Source organism: Chelonoidis abingdonii, chromosome 3 (genome assembly GCF_003597395.2).
Source record: "Chelonoidis abingdonii isolate Lonesome George chromosome 3, CheloAbing_2.0, whole genome shotgun sequence".
Lineage (NCBI taxonomy): Eukaryota > Metazoa > Chordata > Testudines > Testudinidae > Chelonoidis > Chelonoidis abingdonii.
The window spans coordinates 202,662,656-202,677,580 of NC_133771.1; the positions used below are offsets into that span (position 1 = coordinate 202,662,656).

Genomic DNA, 14,925 nt, shown 5'->3' on the forward strand with positions numbered 1-14,925 from the left:
TCGATCTAAGGCTAATACTTTTCCAATTGCCCTTAAACGGTGCAATTGTTCTATGCTAATGTCTGTGTTCCTGACACCTGGATTGCAACATTCCAACAATTTTGCTTAAAGGTGCAGACAACATTTCTTTAATCCATTCTTATTTTTATAATATAATTAATTCTACTTTCACATTACAGAATGCTTCCCTGGTTTGATTTACTCCATTGGATTCAGCTCGTCTTGTCAGGCTTTCTAATACCTCTATTACCAGTTTTTTTCCTTACCATGAATAATGAAGTCCAACCTTTTTGTCTTTCATAGTTGAAGTTCTTGAGAACTAACTCTTATATTTAGCTTTGCTTTACCTTTGCCAGGACAGTAATATCCTTCCTCTGTTAACTGCCCATAGTACTACACAGGGGATCTTGAAAGTATAATATTATTAAACAATATCACAGTTTTTGAATGGATAGCCTTTATTGCAAATGAGTACTGTACTTGTTAAAATGTCTGTTTAAGGACTGTATCTAGCCCCCAGCAGCACCCAAGAAGGCTTGAGTAAGAATAACTATCCTGAGGAAAGGTTGGTCTGCTATGCAAAGCCAAACAGGATAAAAATCTCTGCACCAGGGAGTTGGAGAGTGGTTTTGGGAGAACACACCTTCGGTAAACTTGCTCTCCACCCACTGCAGTTCCCAGTGTTGGACTTGCCTATCTTTCTCCAGTCCTAGAAAATGCAACCTGGGGTCTCTCAGCTATAAGAGTTCTTACAGCCTGAGACTGAGGCCAGAAGGCTGCGTGATGGTTCCTGGGCTGCGTTGTCTTTTGTGTTTAATAAAGTAACAACCCTGCAGGCAAGAGAGGTGCTGGAGATGGTAAAAGGTCCCTTTCACCATGGTGGTTATGAGGGGAGGAGGGGCCCTCCAAGTGAGCTAAGGACTTATTTCATCTGCCTCTCTTTTTGGCCTGATGGGACTCCGTACACTCTGATTGAGCTCCTCTTATGTGACTGAATTAAAGTGGATGGAGCCCTAAGAATGTGAAATCCTCCCGCTTCCCAATGGAGCCAGGGCATAGAGCTCCAGTGCAGCTCTTCATCTGTCCTGATTATTTCCTTCCCTCTGCGACCACCCCTTGTGACCATCACTTCAGCCTATGGACTAGAACAATGCTACCTCTGTGTCACTTGCACAGAGTGTTAGGGTCACTGAATCTGTGTGGATCCTGTGGTCCCTCTCCATCACCACCCTATGTACATCTCCCCTCTGGGTCTAACCCAGTGTGACTGCTCCACCAGTGACCTTCCTAGAGAGCACCAATGGGAAGCTTAAGTGGTGCAGAGCCCTATGCTGGTCCTCACCAGCAAGATGAATTTCACCCTGAGTGAGTTTGAATATAATATGTAATATGAATAATACATTTATTTTTAAAGTAGTCAAACTTGGACACATCTGAGTGCTGCACAGAAACTGTAGCTAAATCCCAAAAAATTACAAAGGGCAACGAGGCCTTCAATTGCTGATTATTGAAATTAATTGTTTTAATAAGTTTGCTGATGACTGACTATAGAAGACTGCAATGTAGTCTTATATTTATCATGCTAGTTTACTTATATTTTATTTATTTTTAGATAAATCCAGGACAGATCTGGAACAAGTACCTAAGGTAAGATTGCAGTACTGTATAGGCTTTATTAAGGAAAAATGTGCTTGTCAGATTTCTAGTGTAAGACTTAATAGTGTGTGTGTACATATGTATGAAGGAGAACTATTTTAATAGGTATCCTCTGAGCCACCTAAATTGTAGTAATTCACATGGAACTTAGACAATGTAATCCAAATGGATAATCCTTAAATTTGTTGGCTATTTTTGTCTCCTGAGCTGTATTTATTCTTTTAGCAGGCATTGAAGGTAAAACACACCTGCCATTATTTTCAGGCACAGATAGACAGCCAAACTGCTTTCTACTGAAGCGTGGCCACGGTCCGCTGGGTACATTTTCCAGAAAAGAAATTTCTGGGAGAAAGGAAGATTTGGGGGGCAAGATGAGGAGTTTGGTGCACGTTTTTGAAGTTACTGTGTAGACCTGAGTCTCTCACTATTTATTGTAGCACCTAGGAACCCTAGTTAAGGATTAGGGCCCCATTGTGTTAGGCACTGTGCAGACAAGTTGCGAAGAAGACCATTCCTGCCCCTGTCACTTAACAGTCTACATGACAGCTAGGTTGTAACAGGTGGTCAAAACAGACAAACCTACGTTCCATTTTATTCAAACTGAAAAAACTGTCCAGTTGATAAGTTATTAGCAGGTAAACAGTTTAATGTTGATCAATGTGCATGTCCTGAGGTGTAGCTAAAGTAGCTTTCACTGTAACGTTTAAAGTTAAGGCCAAGGAACAGACGGTGCTTGATACTGATTTCTCGCTATTGAATCCTTTGATGTCACGTGTGATGCTTAGGGTGAATGGGAAGGAGATGTTTCTGTCCTCCTGGAAGTTCCAGGCATTATATCCGTTTTAAGGAGTAAACTTAAGCCAGATGCAGATGCTTCGGAGACAATGCTTCATTGAGATGAACAGAAGCAGGGACAAAATTATTTGGCTTTTAATGGCCAGAGTTGCTGCACTGTGCCTGGGGAGGTAGGCTTTGGAGCTGTGCAGGGGTTGTGCACCCATATCCTGTATTCTGCAGAGTCCAGTTCTCCAGGGGCTTTAGGTGTGCTGTTCCACGGTGGGAATCTAAAAGCCGGATTCAGTGAATTAATTGCAATATGGATCCACCACCTGGAGGAAGCATTAGGAATGTGTAGCCTATTCCAACTTTAGGGATGGAGTACCAGCAGTGGAGATGAAGAATGTCCCAAAGAAGGATTCGTTCCTGTCCCATGGAGGACCTCCCCTGAGTACAGTTTAGGATATGGGACTTGGGCAGTTTGTACTTCTGTACCATCCGACTGTTTACCTGCAGATTCAGGAAAAGAACCCTGCACTTGGTCACATTCACTTCACAGCTGGAAAGTTGGTTAGAATCATAAGGGCTAGATTGATTATTTATTTATTTTTGTATATGAAAATGTAGCTTTTAGAGAAACTGATGGATAGGACCCCCAGAGGATATGTCAAACCTGGGTTTGTTTGTGTGCACTTTGTTTTAGAAGGGTGGGGAATAGTGATAAGGAGAGGAAAGCAGAGAGAAGAGAAAAATGTATCTATTTCTTTTTGTTTCAGATTTTTATGAAACCAGATTTTGCCTTGGAAGATTCCTTAACGTTTAATGCCGTTTTACCATGGTCTCACTTTAACACTTCTGGAGGAAAAGGAAATCGTGATGCAGCTTCCTCAAAGTTGCTGCAAGAAAAGGTAAATCTCAATACAGTAAACTGTTATTCAGTGCAGCTGTTCACTGATTACAAAGAAAACAGTTCTAGACAAGGCCACTGCCACCGTTCTCTGCAGGTTACACAACACATTAATTTTATGGCCCAGATATTACTTCAATCGGCCTAAGATGCCAGTGGGGGCTACCTTTCTGAGAAGAGAATTTTTTTTAAATAAACGTTTCTGCCAAGAGTAGGACCAACAAGTGACCATTGTTACATGCAATGTAAAGATATTCTAATAGTAACGACTAAAGCAATCAAAGAGGACAATCTCATTAAGAACTTTTTTTGTGGCTGTTTTGAATATGAATAGTGATTACAGGAGGAATGAGTGCCTGGTATGTATGTTGACAGTCCAGTAATGGTGCAGCTTTCTCAGAACTTTCAGAAAAAACCCAGATTTAAGGCAGAGTGTGCTGTGCATTGCAAGGAAGTAGTAAGCCTTCCTGGTAGCTAGCTTCCTGTTATCTTTCAGGCATCATACCGTAGGTACTGCTTCTTTTTGCAGTTTCTATTGTAGCTGAATCACACATGCCCTGGGAGCGCTGTAGAGCTCGATGGCAGAGTACTTCCATCCACATGGAAAATACGGGTCTGTGGGCACTCAGAATTGTCATTATTTTAAAAATTGTACATATGCAATGGAAAAGAAAAAAAAAAGCAGACACCTGTTTTGTTGGTATAAATACTCTTCAGATCCTTCCAAAAGTTTAAAATATGGTGATGTGTTTTGTTTTTAATTTATATATTTTTCCTCTTACGTGCAACGGCTTTTAGGAACTTACCCTTAAATTTGTAGGTGATGATTGGAAAAAACAGCATTAGCTTCTCCATCACTAACAAGTTCTTGCAACTCTGCCTTTCCTTAACCATGGCAGTGGACATGAAATGCAACAAGCTGTATAAGATGCCATTGAAGTGATTACTGTCTGACAATGAAACGTCAGCTTTAAGAATGCATATAACTTACAGAGAGTGGCTGGGCCAGGATCTTAGGCAGTTGGACAGAAATGAAGCAGGAGTTCTAAGTTAAGAAGAGAGAAGCCTCTCTTGTGCTTCAGGGTTTTTTTCTCCCCAGTGCAACCAAAATAAGGACTAGCATAGTCTCTATCCATGTTTCCTTCCTGCAGCTTAACAGACTTGAAACACTAAAACAGGCATTAGAATGTTAATGGGGCAGCTCTGATGCTTTCATCGATGCCTTCTGATTCCAGGCTTTCTAATAATTTTGCTGCTCGGTTCATTTGAGCCCCAAATCTTTTTAAGGCTCTGAGCCTCCAAATCCCAATGGCACTGGTCAGTGGGCCTTTCCTATGGGCATACTGCATTATGGTTGCTGGGTGGAAGGAATTTGTAAATAAGCCTATTGCACTTAGACCAAGATTTGCATATTCCATTGAGACTGTAAATCCTAAATGAAATAGTTGTGAGAAGGAACAACATTTTGGGGCTGATTTTTCAGAGCTGTTTAGCAGCCGCAGCTCCTGTTGAAGTCATTGTGATCTTCAGGTGTTCCGCACCTCTAAAAATCAGGCCATTCGGGTATTAGCATTCAATTGATGTATTCACCGAGTTGTTTCAATTTGAATAAAGTAGGGCCAGACCAACAGTCTGATAACAGTGCAGCAAAGGCACTGACTTCTAGTTTTCTTTGGGGGTGCTCCACCCCTGCTCTGCTCTGAGGTCCCGCCCCTGCTCTGCCCCTTCCCCTGAGGCCCCACCTTTGTCCTGCCTCTTTCTGCCCTTGCTCCATCCCCTCCCCTGCGGCCCCATCTTTGTCCCGTCTCTTCCTGCCCCTCTCCACCCCTTCTCTGAGACCCTCGTCTGCTTGCCACTCTCCGCCCTCCCCCGAGCCCTGACTGCCAATCAGCCTTTTGGTAGTGTGGCTGAGCAGCTGTGGCTGGTGTGTCCTGAGCCACCCACTCTTTTTTCCATGAATGCTCCAGCACCAGAGCACCCATGGATTCGGCACCTATGTTGTTGGATGTCCCCACCATGGTGTAGCAGCCTTAGTGCATGATAGAGTTAAGTACATGTGCTATTCTCATTTCCATTACCCAGCACGCCCTCTCAGCTAGTTGCTGTGATGTAGGGGAGTTAATGTCTGACCTCTGAGATACAAAACCTTTGGTAGGTTTGTTTAATTGCTTGCTTTTCAGCACGCAGTACTTCGCAAGCATGATTTCACCAGGAGGGAGATACACTAGCTCAGGGGTCGGCAACCTTTCAGAAGTGGTGTGCCGAGTCTTCGTTTATTCACTCTAATTTAAGGTTTTGTGTGCCGGTAATACATTTTAATGTTTTTAGAAGGTCTCTTTCTGTAAGTCTATAATACAGAACTAAACTATTGTCATATGTAAAGTAAATAAGGTTTTTAAAATGTTTAAGAAGCTTCATTTAAAATTAAATTCAAATCCAGAGCCCACCAGGACCCGGGCAGTGTGAGTGCCACTGAAAATCAGCTCGCTTGCCGCCTTTGGCACACGTGCCATAGGTGGCCTACCCCTGCATTAGCTCAACCTTCCCAGTGCTTTTTGAACTCACTAACAAAACTGGGTAGTTATTCATTTGGCACCCGGACAACAGCTTTTAATCCAGTGTTATAGTGGCCACAGTCATCTGATCATTATAGCACAAAGAAATGTACTTGTAGAAATAATTCAAAATTATACCCACAAAATACATTTTAGTGCTTTTGTAGTGGGATATATTTGCCAGGTGTTACAACGTACGGTTGTTGTTTTTTCTCTCTCTCTCTCAAGCTGAGCCATTATCTGGATATTGTGGAAGTAAATATTGCTCATCAAATTTCTCTACGCTCAGAAGCATTTTTTCATGCAATGACCTCTCAGCATGAATTGCAGGACTACCTCAGGAAAACCTCCCAGGCTGTAAAAATACTTCGAGATAAAATCGCCCAAATTGATAAAGTAATGTGTGAAGGATCTCTTCAGGTTTTAAGACTATCACTCACCAGAAATAACTGTGTGAAAGTGTACAATAAACTGAAGTTAATGGCTACAGTACACCAAACGCAGCCTACAGTACAGCTGTTGTTGTCCACCTCTGAATTTGTTGGCGCATTGGACTTAATAGCAACAACACAGGAGGTACTTCAGCAGGAACTTCAGGGCATTCACAGTTTCCGGTAGGTGACATTCACAAAACCACTGGAAGTAATAAAATGACGTATAAATCATGTTGAATAATGTCAAGCGGTTATATTATTCTAAGAACAGAAGACCATACTGGGTCAGGCCAAAGGTCCATACAGCAAAGGGTTCCACAGACTGACTGTGCATTGGGTGAAGAAATGCATCCTTTTGTTTGTTTTAAACCTGCTGCCTATTAATTTCATTTGGTGACCTCTAGTTCTTGTGCTATGAGAAGGAGTAAATAACATTTCCTTATTCACTTTCTCCACACCAGTCATGATTTTATAGACCTCGATCATATCTCCCCTTAGCCGCCTCATTTCCAAGCTGAAAAGTCCCAGTTTTATTAGTCTCTCCTCATACAGAAGCCATTCCATACTCCTAATAATTTTTGTTGTCCTTTTCTGAACCTTTTCCAATTCCAATATATCTTTTTTGAGATGAGGCGACCACATCTATACATAGTACTCAAGATGTGGGAGTACCATGGATTTATATAGAGGCAATATGATATTTTATGCCTTATAATCTATCCCTTTCTTAAAGATTCCCAACATTCTGTTTGCTTTTTTGACTGCCGGGGCACACTGAGTGGATGCTTTCAGAGAACTATCCACAATGACTCCAAGATCTCTTTCTTGAGTGGTAACAGCTTATTTAGACCCCATCATTTTATATGTGTAGTTGGAATTATGTTTTCCAGTGTGCATTACTTTGCATTTATCAACATTGAATTTCATCTACCATTTTGTTGCCCAGTCACCCAGTTTTGAGAGATCCTTTTGTAGCTCTTCGCAGTCTGCCTGGGACTAAATTTTGTATGCTTAAACTGAATCTACTCTTATTCCTGTTCCTTCTTGGGTAACACTACTTAGAAAAATACTATATAATTACTCTGTAGTGTCCCCTATCAGTGGAGTCCATAAATGAGTGGTGAGTTTATATTGGGGAGAAGGATTTTTTTAAGGCACTTGAATATCTATATGCTTTATGTTACATATAGGGGTCCCAATCAGAACAGAAGCTGCATTATACTGGGGGCTGTATGACATGCAGAGACATAATCTCTATCCTGACCTGCATAAGAAATGTCATTATAATAGGATGCCTTTCAGAATATGATATGCCTAAAGAATATTTCCTATGATACATATGATAAATGAGTTCATCTAATAAAACTGTATAATGTACAAAGTTACCATTTTGGTGGAATATAATCAGAAATAATCTACACTGAATTTGTACCGAAACTGAATAGTGTCAGCCAGAGTGCTGAGATTCTATATATTGAGATCCATACCTTTACAGTTTTTCCTGATGGTGTAGTTCCTGTATTTTGGGGTTTCTGGGTGTCTGATTTGCATAATAACTATATGTTGTTACTAAGGCTGTGAGTCTTTCATGGAAGTCACGGATTCCGTGACTTTCTGGGACCTCTGGAGCTTCCACAGCTGATGCAGCTGATCCCAGGGCCGCCCGAGCAGCTGGGGCAACCCTAGGGCCATCCACGCCAGCCGCTGCTCTGGCAGCCCCAGGCAACTGGTCCCAGACCCTGCCCCAGAGCAGTAGTATGGGAGCAGCAGCGGCACCCCAAGCTGCCCGCTGCCTGGAGGAGCAGCAGCGGGGCCTCGGGCTCCCCCCATCCAGGAGCAGCAGAGGCAGGGCCCCGGGCTTCCTTCCAAGCCCAGGAGCAGCAGCGACCACTGGAGCGCCTCCCCCACCTCAGCACCTAAGATTTAGTTAGGGGATTTTTAGTAAAAGTCACGGCTGTGACTTTTTGGTTATTTCCCTTGACTTTTACTAAAAATATCCGTGAGTAAATTGTAACCTTAGTTATTACTTAGTAACTGTACTCTGAATATGCAAAACTCTCAACTCTGGCTACTGCAATCTCTCAGCTCTAATTTGCTCCTCTACTCAGAATTTTTAAGATTTTTGCTAGTAACAAAAATGGCTACCTCAGTAATTCCCTTCCAACTGATGCAGAAAAATTCATAAAATTTGCATAGAAGAGAAGAATGTGAAAAAATAAATGGGGCTGTCAAACTACTGGAAGGGAAAGTGGTTTTTTTAAAATTTGTTAGTTTAATTCCACCACACGGCTGGTAGGGCTGGGGGTGGTACAGCCACGCCGGAGGATTCCTAAATCCTGGTGTAGGGGAAGTGCTGGAAGTAGGAGATAGTGCTGCTGCCAGCACTTTATTTGAAATGAAAGAGGTGCTGGGGCTCAAGCAATTTTTTTACCTTCATAACTGATGTACCAAGCCTACAGGTGCCAGGGCTCAGCCCTGGCAAGCCATGGCACAAATTAGGCACTGACTGCGGCCCATAGGGCAGCCTGGGGAGGCTACCATCATTTGATCCCTGGTGCTGTCTAAGCTACACCGGGGAGCTCTCTAACCCCCAGAGCAGCCTAAGATCAGGAAGGTTTAAAGGTGGCTTTTAAAGCCACAAAAGCACCCCTCCCCCCCAATACACACCTCAGTTGTGAGTTCTGTTCTATGCCTCTTAGAGGCACAGCGCATAATCTTGTGCATAATCTCTGATTGGCATGCAAACATTTCACTGTGTACGAAGGAAAAACATGATGCCAAAAGACCAAAATCTTCAAGAAAACTCTATGATAGAAGCTAATTTTAAAAATCCACTCATCACACAAAGACTTCTCCTTATTCACAGAAATATTGAATGGATGTTCCAATTTTATCTTCAGTAACAAAGCTGCAACAGCCAAGTGAAACAACTTGTAAGCAAGTAGTAATGATTTTAAATAAACTTGTGGATACTCTGGGATAGCGTCTCTGACAGCTCGCGGAGTTTGCCTCTTGTATTGGAGATCATCCATTTAAATTTAGCAGCATTGCAGAATAATTTGTTGTAAAACAATTAACAATACCCAAAGCAAACATACATAACAAAATGACACTGCCTTTATAATGCTACATCCAGACAGCAGTCGTGTAAATTGGCTTCTGGTTATAACACAAAATAAAAGTTTCTTAACTCTGCTCTGTTAGAAGAGGGGCGGGAAAGGGATACCACAAGTATTGAAAAACTTGCGTAATCTAATTTGGGATCATGAGCATTTATATGTATAATTATGGTTGTATGGCATTACAATAGGGGAAAATTGAGTTTGTGTGGATGCCTTAAATGTGCCTTTTCCAGACCTTGAAAAGTTTGAATTCCTTTTAGTGTAACCTTAACTCTGAATTTCCTGGGTTTATAAAGCTTGTTTTTTGTAATTTTTTTTTTTAATCCAAAATTACTGATATGTACTCTGAGCCTTAACACTGTCTTAACGTTTTTTGGGAAGGGGCGGAGGGGAATTTTCGATAGTATTTTGTCTTTACTTATCTTTACACAGTTTCTCTATATGTGTATAAATAATTTGCTATTTATACAGAGACTACTTAGAAGTGAATGGAAAAATACATCTAGATTTAGAACAGTTGTAACTTCTATCTCATACTCTCACCTTGGAAAATTTCGATGTCTGATGGTTACACGGTCTACATGTGATGTACTTCTCCCTTAATATTGGTGAGGTCATAGATCGGGGGTTTTTTAATTGCAGCATGTTTTTTATTGAGCTGTTTATTATTCCTGAATATCTGTTGAAGATGAAAGTGATTTCACTGTTAAGGTCCAGAGTGCATCATAAATAGCAGTGAGGGTGATATGCAGATGGCTGAAATTGCTGGAAACTTCCCTTTTCCCTGGCATTTCTGTTTTGGGGGTGTTTGGGTTGGTTATGCCCAGGGGTGCAAGTGGAATCCATTTCTTGCAAGTACGGGGTTAGGGCTAGCACAGGGGGCACGTGATCCTCCACATGACTCCTCCCTGCCCCCAGTCCAGGGTCCCCACACTCTCCCCATCCCCTTACCTGGGGAGGAGGGCTGTGTCCTCCTGCAGCTGTGCCAGAGGTTTCGAAATGGCAGAGGCGAAAGGAGCAGAACGTGGGGCCAACGGGCAGCCCCACACCTGCAGCTCCTCTGGCATAACTCTACCACCTCAACCCTTCCACACAGGGTCTCCTCTGTCTGTACAACAGCAGCCGTGTCAGAGGACCGGGCTGGGGGTGGCACAGCCATGCCGGAGGAGCTGCCAGCGTGGGGTCGCCTGGTGGCCTCATGTTCTGCTCCTTTCCCCATTGTGGTTCCCGGGAGAGCCCTGCAGCTGTACCACCACCAGCCCTGTCCTCCAGTGGGGCTGCTGCTGTACAGACGGAGGGCACCCTGTGTGGATGGGCTGGGGCGGTACAGCTGCGCCAGAGGAGCTGTGGGCGTGGGGCCACCCATCAGCCACACCTTCTGCTCCTCCTGTGTCTTTCCAGTAGGCTGTACCGGCTATAAATACCTTGCTGTTACAGCAGACCAGACTGGACCACTCCACTTGCACTGCTGGTTATGCCCTGATTCAGCCTTAACTGGCATTAAATTAAGTCTTTGCCTATGGTAATTTACACAGGTAAGGGCATTAATTTTTTTTAGGGCTGTTGATTAATCACAGTTAACTCATGCGATTAACTCAAAAAAATTAATAGCGATTAGAAAAAATTACCGTATATACTCGTTCATAAGCCGAATATTTTTGGTAAAAAAGTGACCCCCAATCTTTGATGCGTCGACTTATAAATGGGTCTGCACCAAAATTTGGTGATTTTAAACTCTATGGAATCATTGAATTGAATATCTAATACAAGGATCGGCAACCTTTGGCATGGGGCTTACCAGGGTAAGTACCCTGGTGGGCCGGGCCAGTTTGTTTACCTGCCGCATCCACAGGTTTGGCCGATTGCGGCTCCCACTGGCCACGGTTCGCCGCTCCAAGCCAATGGTGGCGGGAAGCAGTGGCCAGCAAATCCCTTGACCCACGCCACTTCACGGCCTGGAGTGGCGAACCGCGGCCAGTGGGAGCCGCGATCGACCAAACCTGCAGACGTGGCAGGTAAACAAACCGGCCCGGCCCACCAGGGTGCTTACCCTGGTGAGCCGCGTGCCAAAGGTTGCCGATCTCTGATCTAATACATTGTCGTTTTGTTTACCTGGAGCATCTGCAGGCATGGAGCCCCTCAGCCCCCTGTGGCCACAGTTCACCGTTCCCAGCCAATGGGAGCTGTGGGAAATGGCGCACCACTTCCTGCAGCTCCTGTTGGCTGGGAACAGCAAACCATGGCCACAGGGAACTGAGGGGTTCCATGCCTGCAGATGCTCCAAGTAAACAAAACATCCTGACCCGCCAGCGGCTTACCCTGAGAGTCTGGGAGCCAAAATTTTCCAACCCCTGAAGTATAGGGTCGGCTTTGAACGGGTCACATGGTTTTCGCTACTTTTACCTATCCATTTTATGGGGTCAGCTTATGAACGAACAGGCTAATGAACGAGTTTATATGTTAATTGCGGTTAATTGCACTGTTAAATAGTAGAATACCAGTTGAAATTTATTAAATATTTTGGATGTTTTTCTACATTTTCAACTATATTGATTTCTGTTACAACGCAGAATACGAAGTGTGCACTGCACACTTTATATTATTTTTTATTACAAATATTTGCACTGTAAAAATGATAAACAAATGAAATAGTATTTTTCAGTTCACCTCATACGAGTACCATAATGCAATCTTTTTATCGTGAAAGTGTAACTTATAAATGTACAATTTTTTTTTTACGTAACTACCCTCAAAAACAAAATAATTTAAAACTTTAGAGCCTACAAGTCCACTCAGTCCTACTTCTTGTCCAGCCAGTCTCTAAGACAAACAAGTTTGTTTACATTGACAGAAAATACTGCTGCCTGCTTCTTATTTACAAAGTCACCTGAAAGTGAGAATGGGCATTCACGTGACACTTTGGTAATGGTGCTTGCATTAGTTTAGGGTGCCAGATATGCTAAACATTGTATGCTCCTTCTGCTTGGCACCATTCAAAGGAGATCTTCCTGCTGATGAAGTCGTTTAAAAAAAAATGTGTTATTAAATTTGATACTGAACCTTTGTGGGAGAATTGTTGTCTCCTGTTCTGTTTTATGTGCATTCTGCCATATATTCGTGTTATGCAGTCTCAGATGATGACCAGCAAAATGTTCATTTTAGGAAACTTTCACAGCAGATTTGACAAAAAGCAAACAAGGTACCAATGTGATTTCTAAAAATAGCTATCGCACTCGACTCAGGTTTAAGAATCTGAAGTACTGTCCAAAATCTGCAAGAAGAGGTGTGGAGCATACTTTCAAAGTTTAAAAGAGCACAGTCAGATGCAGAAACTACAGAGTCTGACACCCAAAAAATAAATTCAACTCTTCTGCTAGTGCATGTGACTCAGATGATGAAAATGAAACATGTGTCGTCCTCTTCTTTGGATCATTAATTGAGCAGAATTCGTCATCGCATGGACCACGTCCTCTGGAATGGTGGTTGACATGAAGGACATATGAATCTTTACGCGCATCTGGCAATGTATATCTTGCAATGCTGGCTAACAAATTCCATGTGACGCCTGTTCTCACTTCGGTGACCATTGTAAATAAGAAGCAGTCAGCATTTCTCCTGCAAATTGTAACCAAACTTGTTTGTTCTTGAGTGATTGCCTGAAGTAAACGTGAGTGGATTGTTAGATCATCATGTTTTATTTGTGTATATTTAACTGTATTATATATTTTTTAATCATCACTAAGTATATTTGTCACTTTAAGTTTCATAGGAGAGATTTGCACAAGTACCTACGCTTTTAGGTGAATTGAAATATACTATTCTTTTGTTTTTTACAGTGCGATATTTGTAATAAAGATAAATATAAGTGAAGCACTGTCGCTTTGTATTCGGTTGTAACTGAAATCAATATATTTGAAAATGTAGAAACATCCAAAAATATTTAATAATGTATTCCATTTTGTTTAACAGTGCAATAATCGCATTAATTTTTTTTAATCACTTGACAGCGCTAGGTTTTTTTAGATCAGGGAATTACATAGATCGATAATCCTGAATTTCAGTAAAGGATTTGACATGGAAATTTAGTTATTATTAGAGAAGATGGGGTGTGTGGTAACTTTTTCCAAATCTGGACTTTAGCGTACAAATTTGGGTGCTTACTGGAACCTCCCCAAGTTTATACCAGCTTGGATCTGATATCGCTGCCACCAGCCGAAGTTTTCCAGGGTCGGCCCCAGCTCACCCAACCTTTCCTTGGGGGACCCCTCAAGACCCAGAGCCCTGGGTCTCCTCTATCTTATCCGCAGCTTCCCCCCTTTCCTGGGTTGCCGTGCGATGCTGTCCTATTCCCTTTGCAATACCCCAGAGAGGCAATCTAGCTTCCCGAGGCTATGCATTCAAACCTAGTCAGCTACACAAGAGATTCACCCCCTCTTTGTCCCGTAGCCTTTTCCCGCCCTGGAACAATAGGAAAGTAAGCACAGAGCTTGGGCTTTCCTCCCCCCTAGCCTGGCACAGAAATTCCTCTCCCCTCGCCACACTGAAGAAACTCCACAAGTTTAAAAAAGAAACTTTATATAAAAAGAGAGAAAATACAGAACAATAATCTGCATTAAGAAACTCAATACAGGAAATGTTATAAAAATAGGAATAACAGTCTGGTTTAAAGATAGCCCAATTACATCCAGTCAAATCAACACCACTGTAAATACACACTCAAAGCACATCACAGCCGATTACTTTGTTCCTTTGTACTCACATCTTTATAGTAGCATATTTGAAAGAAGATGGAGTTAGAAGAAAGCTTGTTTATCGTCCACCGAGGAAAACAAAAAGACCCCGAGTCCAGTTCCCTCCCAGGCTTTAAAAAAAATCCAGGTCTCTGATTGGTCCTCTGGTCAGGTGTTTGGTTCCCCCTTTGTTCACCCTTTACAGTTAAAAGAAAATTAACCCTTACCTATCTACTTATGACAGGGTGTAGTACAAGAATTGTAGGCTGGAAGGACAGTCAGGGTCCAGACATCCCAAGGGGAGAACAGAAGGTTTAACCCCAAAATAAGCAGTTAAACCAATTGATGTGTTATTGTACTTTAAAATATATCAGATAAAGTCTGTTAAGAAAGTTTGCAGTGTTCTGAATTTGATGGTCATTAGAGATATGTATACAGACCATGGTTATGATTTTATGTAATTGTACATATAGAAATGTCAGCTCCACCTCAGAACAGAGCAGCGAGCTGTCAGGCAGGGAGGGACACCACCCAAGCCATTTGTTTACACAAAACCGACTTCAAGTAACTATTCATTGGCCAGACCAAGAAAGGACAATGGTAGACTATTAGAATTAATGAGAAGATATTGAAATGACTCAAAATTGAAAAGAACATCCTATTTCCTGAACATTTAAGTCAAGAGGGATTTTCCCTGCTCTGAATAACCATGAGTCACCATAGATTGAGGCTATGTCTACACTA

General features: G+C 42.3%; 1 protein-coding gene across 9 annotated transcripts in view; it reads left to right on the forward strand.

Moving 5' to 3' along the window:
* The window catches only part of VPS54 (VPS54 subunit of GARP complex), a 75,844-nt gene that overhangs the window by 21,711 nt on the left and 39,208 nt on the right, over positions 1 to 14,925 (forward strand). For all 9 annotated transcript variants that reach the window (XM_075064456.1, XM_075064453.1, XM_075064451.1 and 6 more), the window contains 3 exons: positions 1,613 to 1,647; positions 3,210 to 3,341; positions 6,124 to 6,509. In XM_075064456.1, the coding sequence (XP_074920557.1) occupies positions 1,613 to 1,647; positions 3,210 to 3,341; positions 6,124 to 6,509 (553 nt within the window). The remainder of the gene's footprint in view (positions 1 to 1,612; positions 1,648 to 3,209; positions 3,342 to 6,123; positions 6,510 to 14,925) is intronic.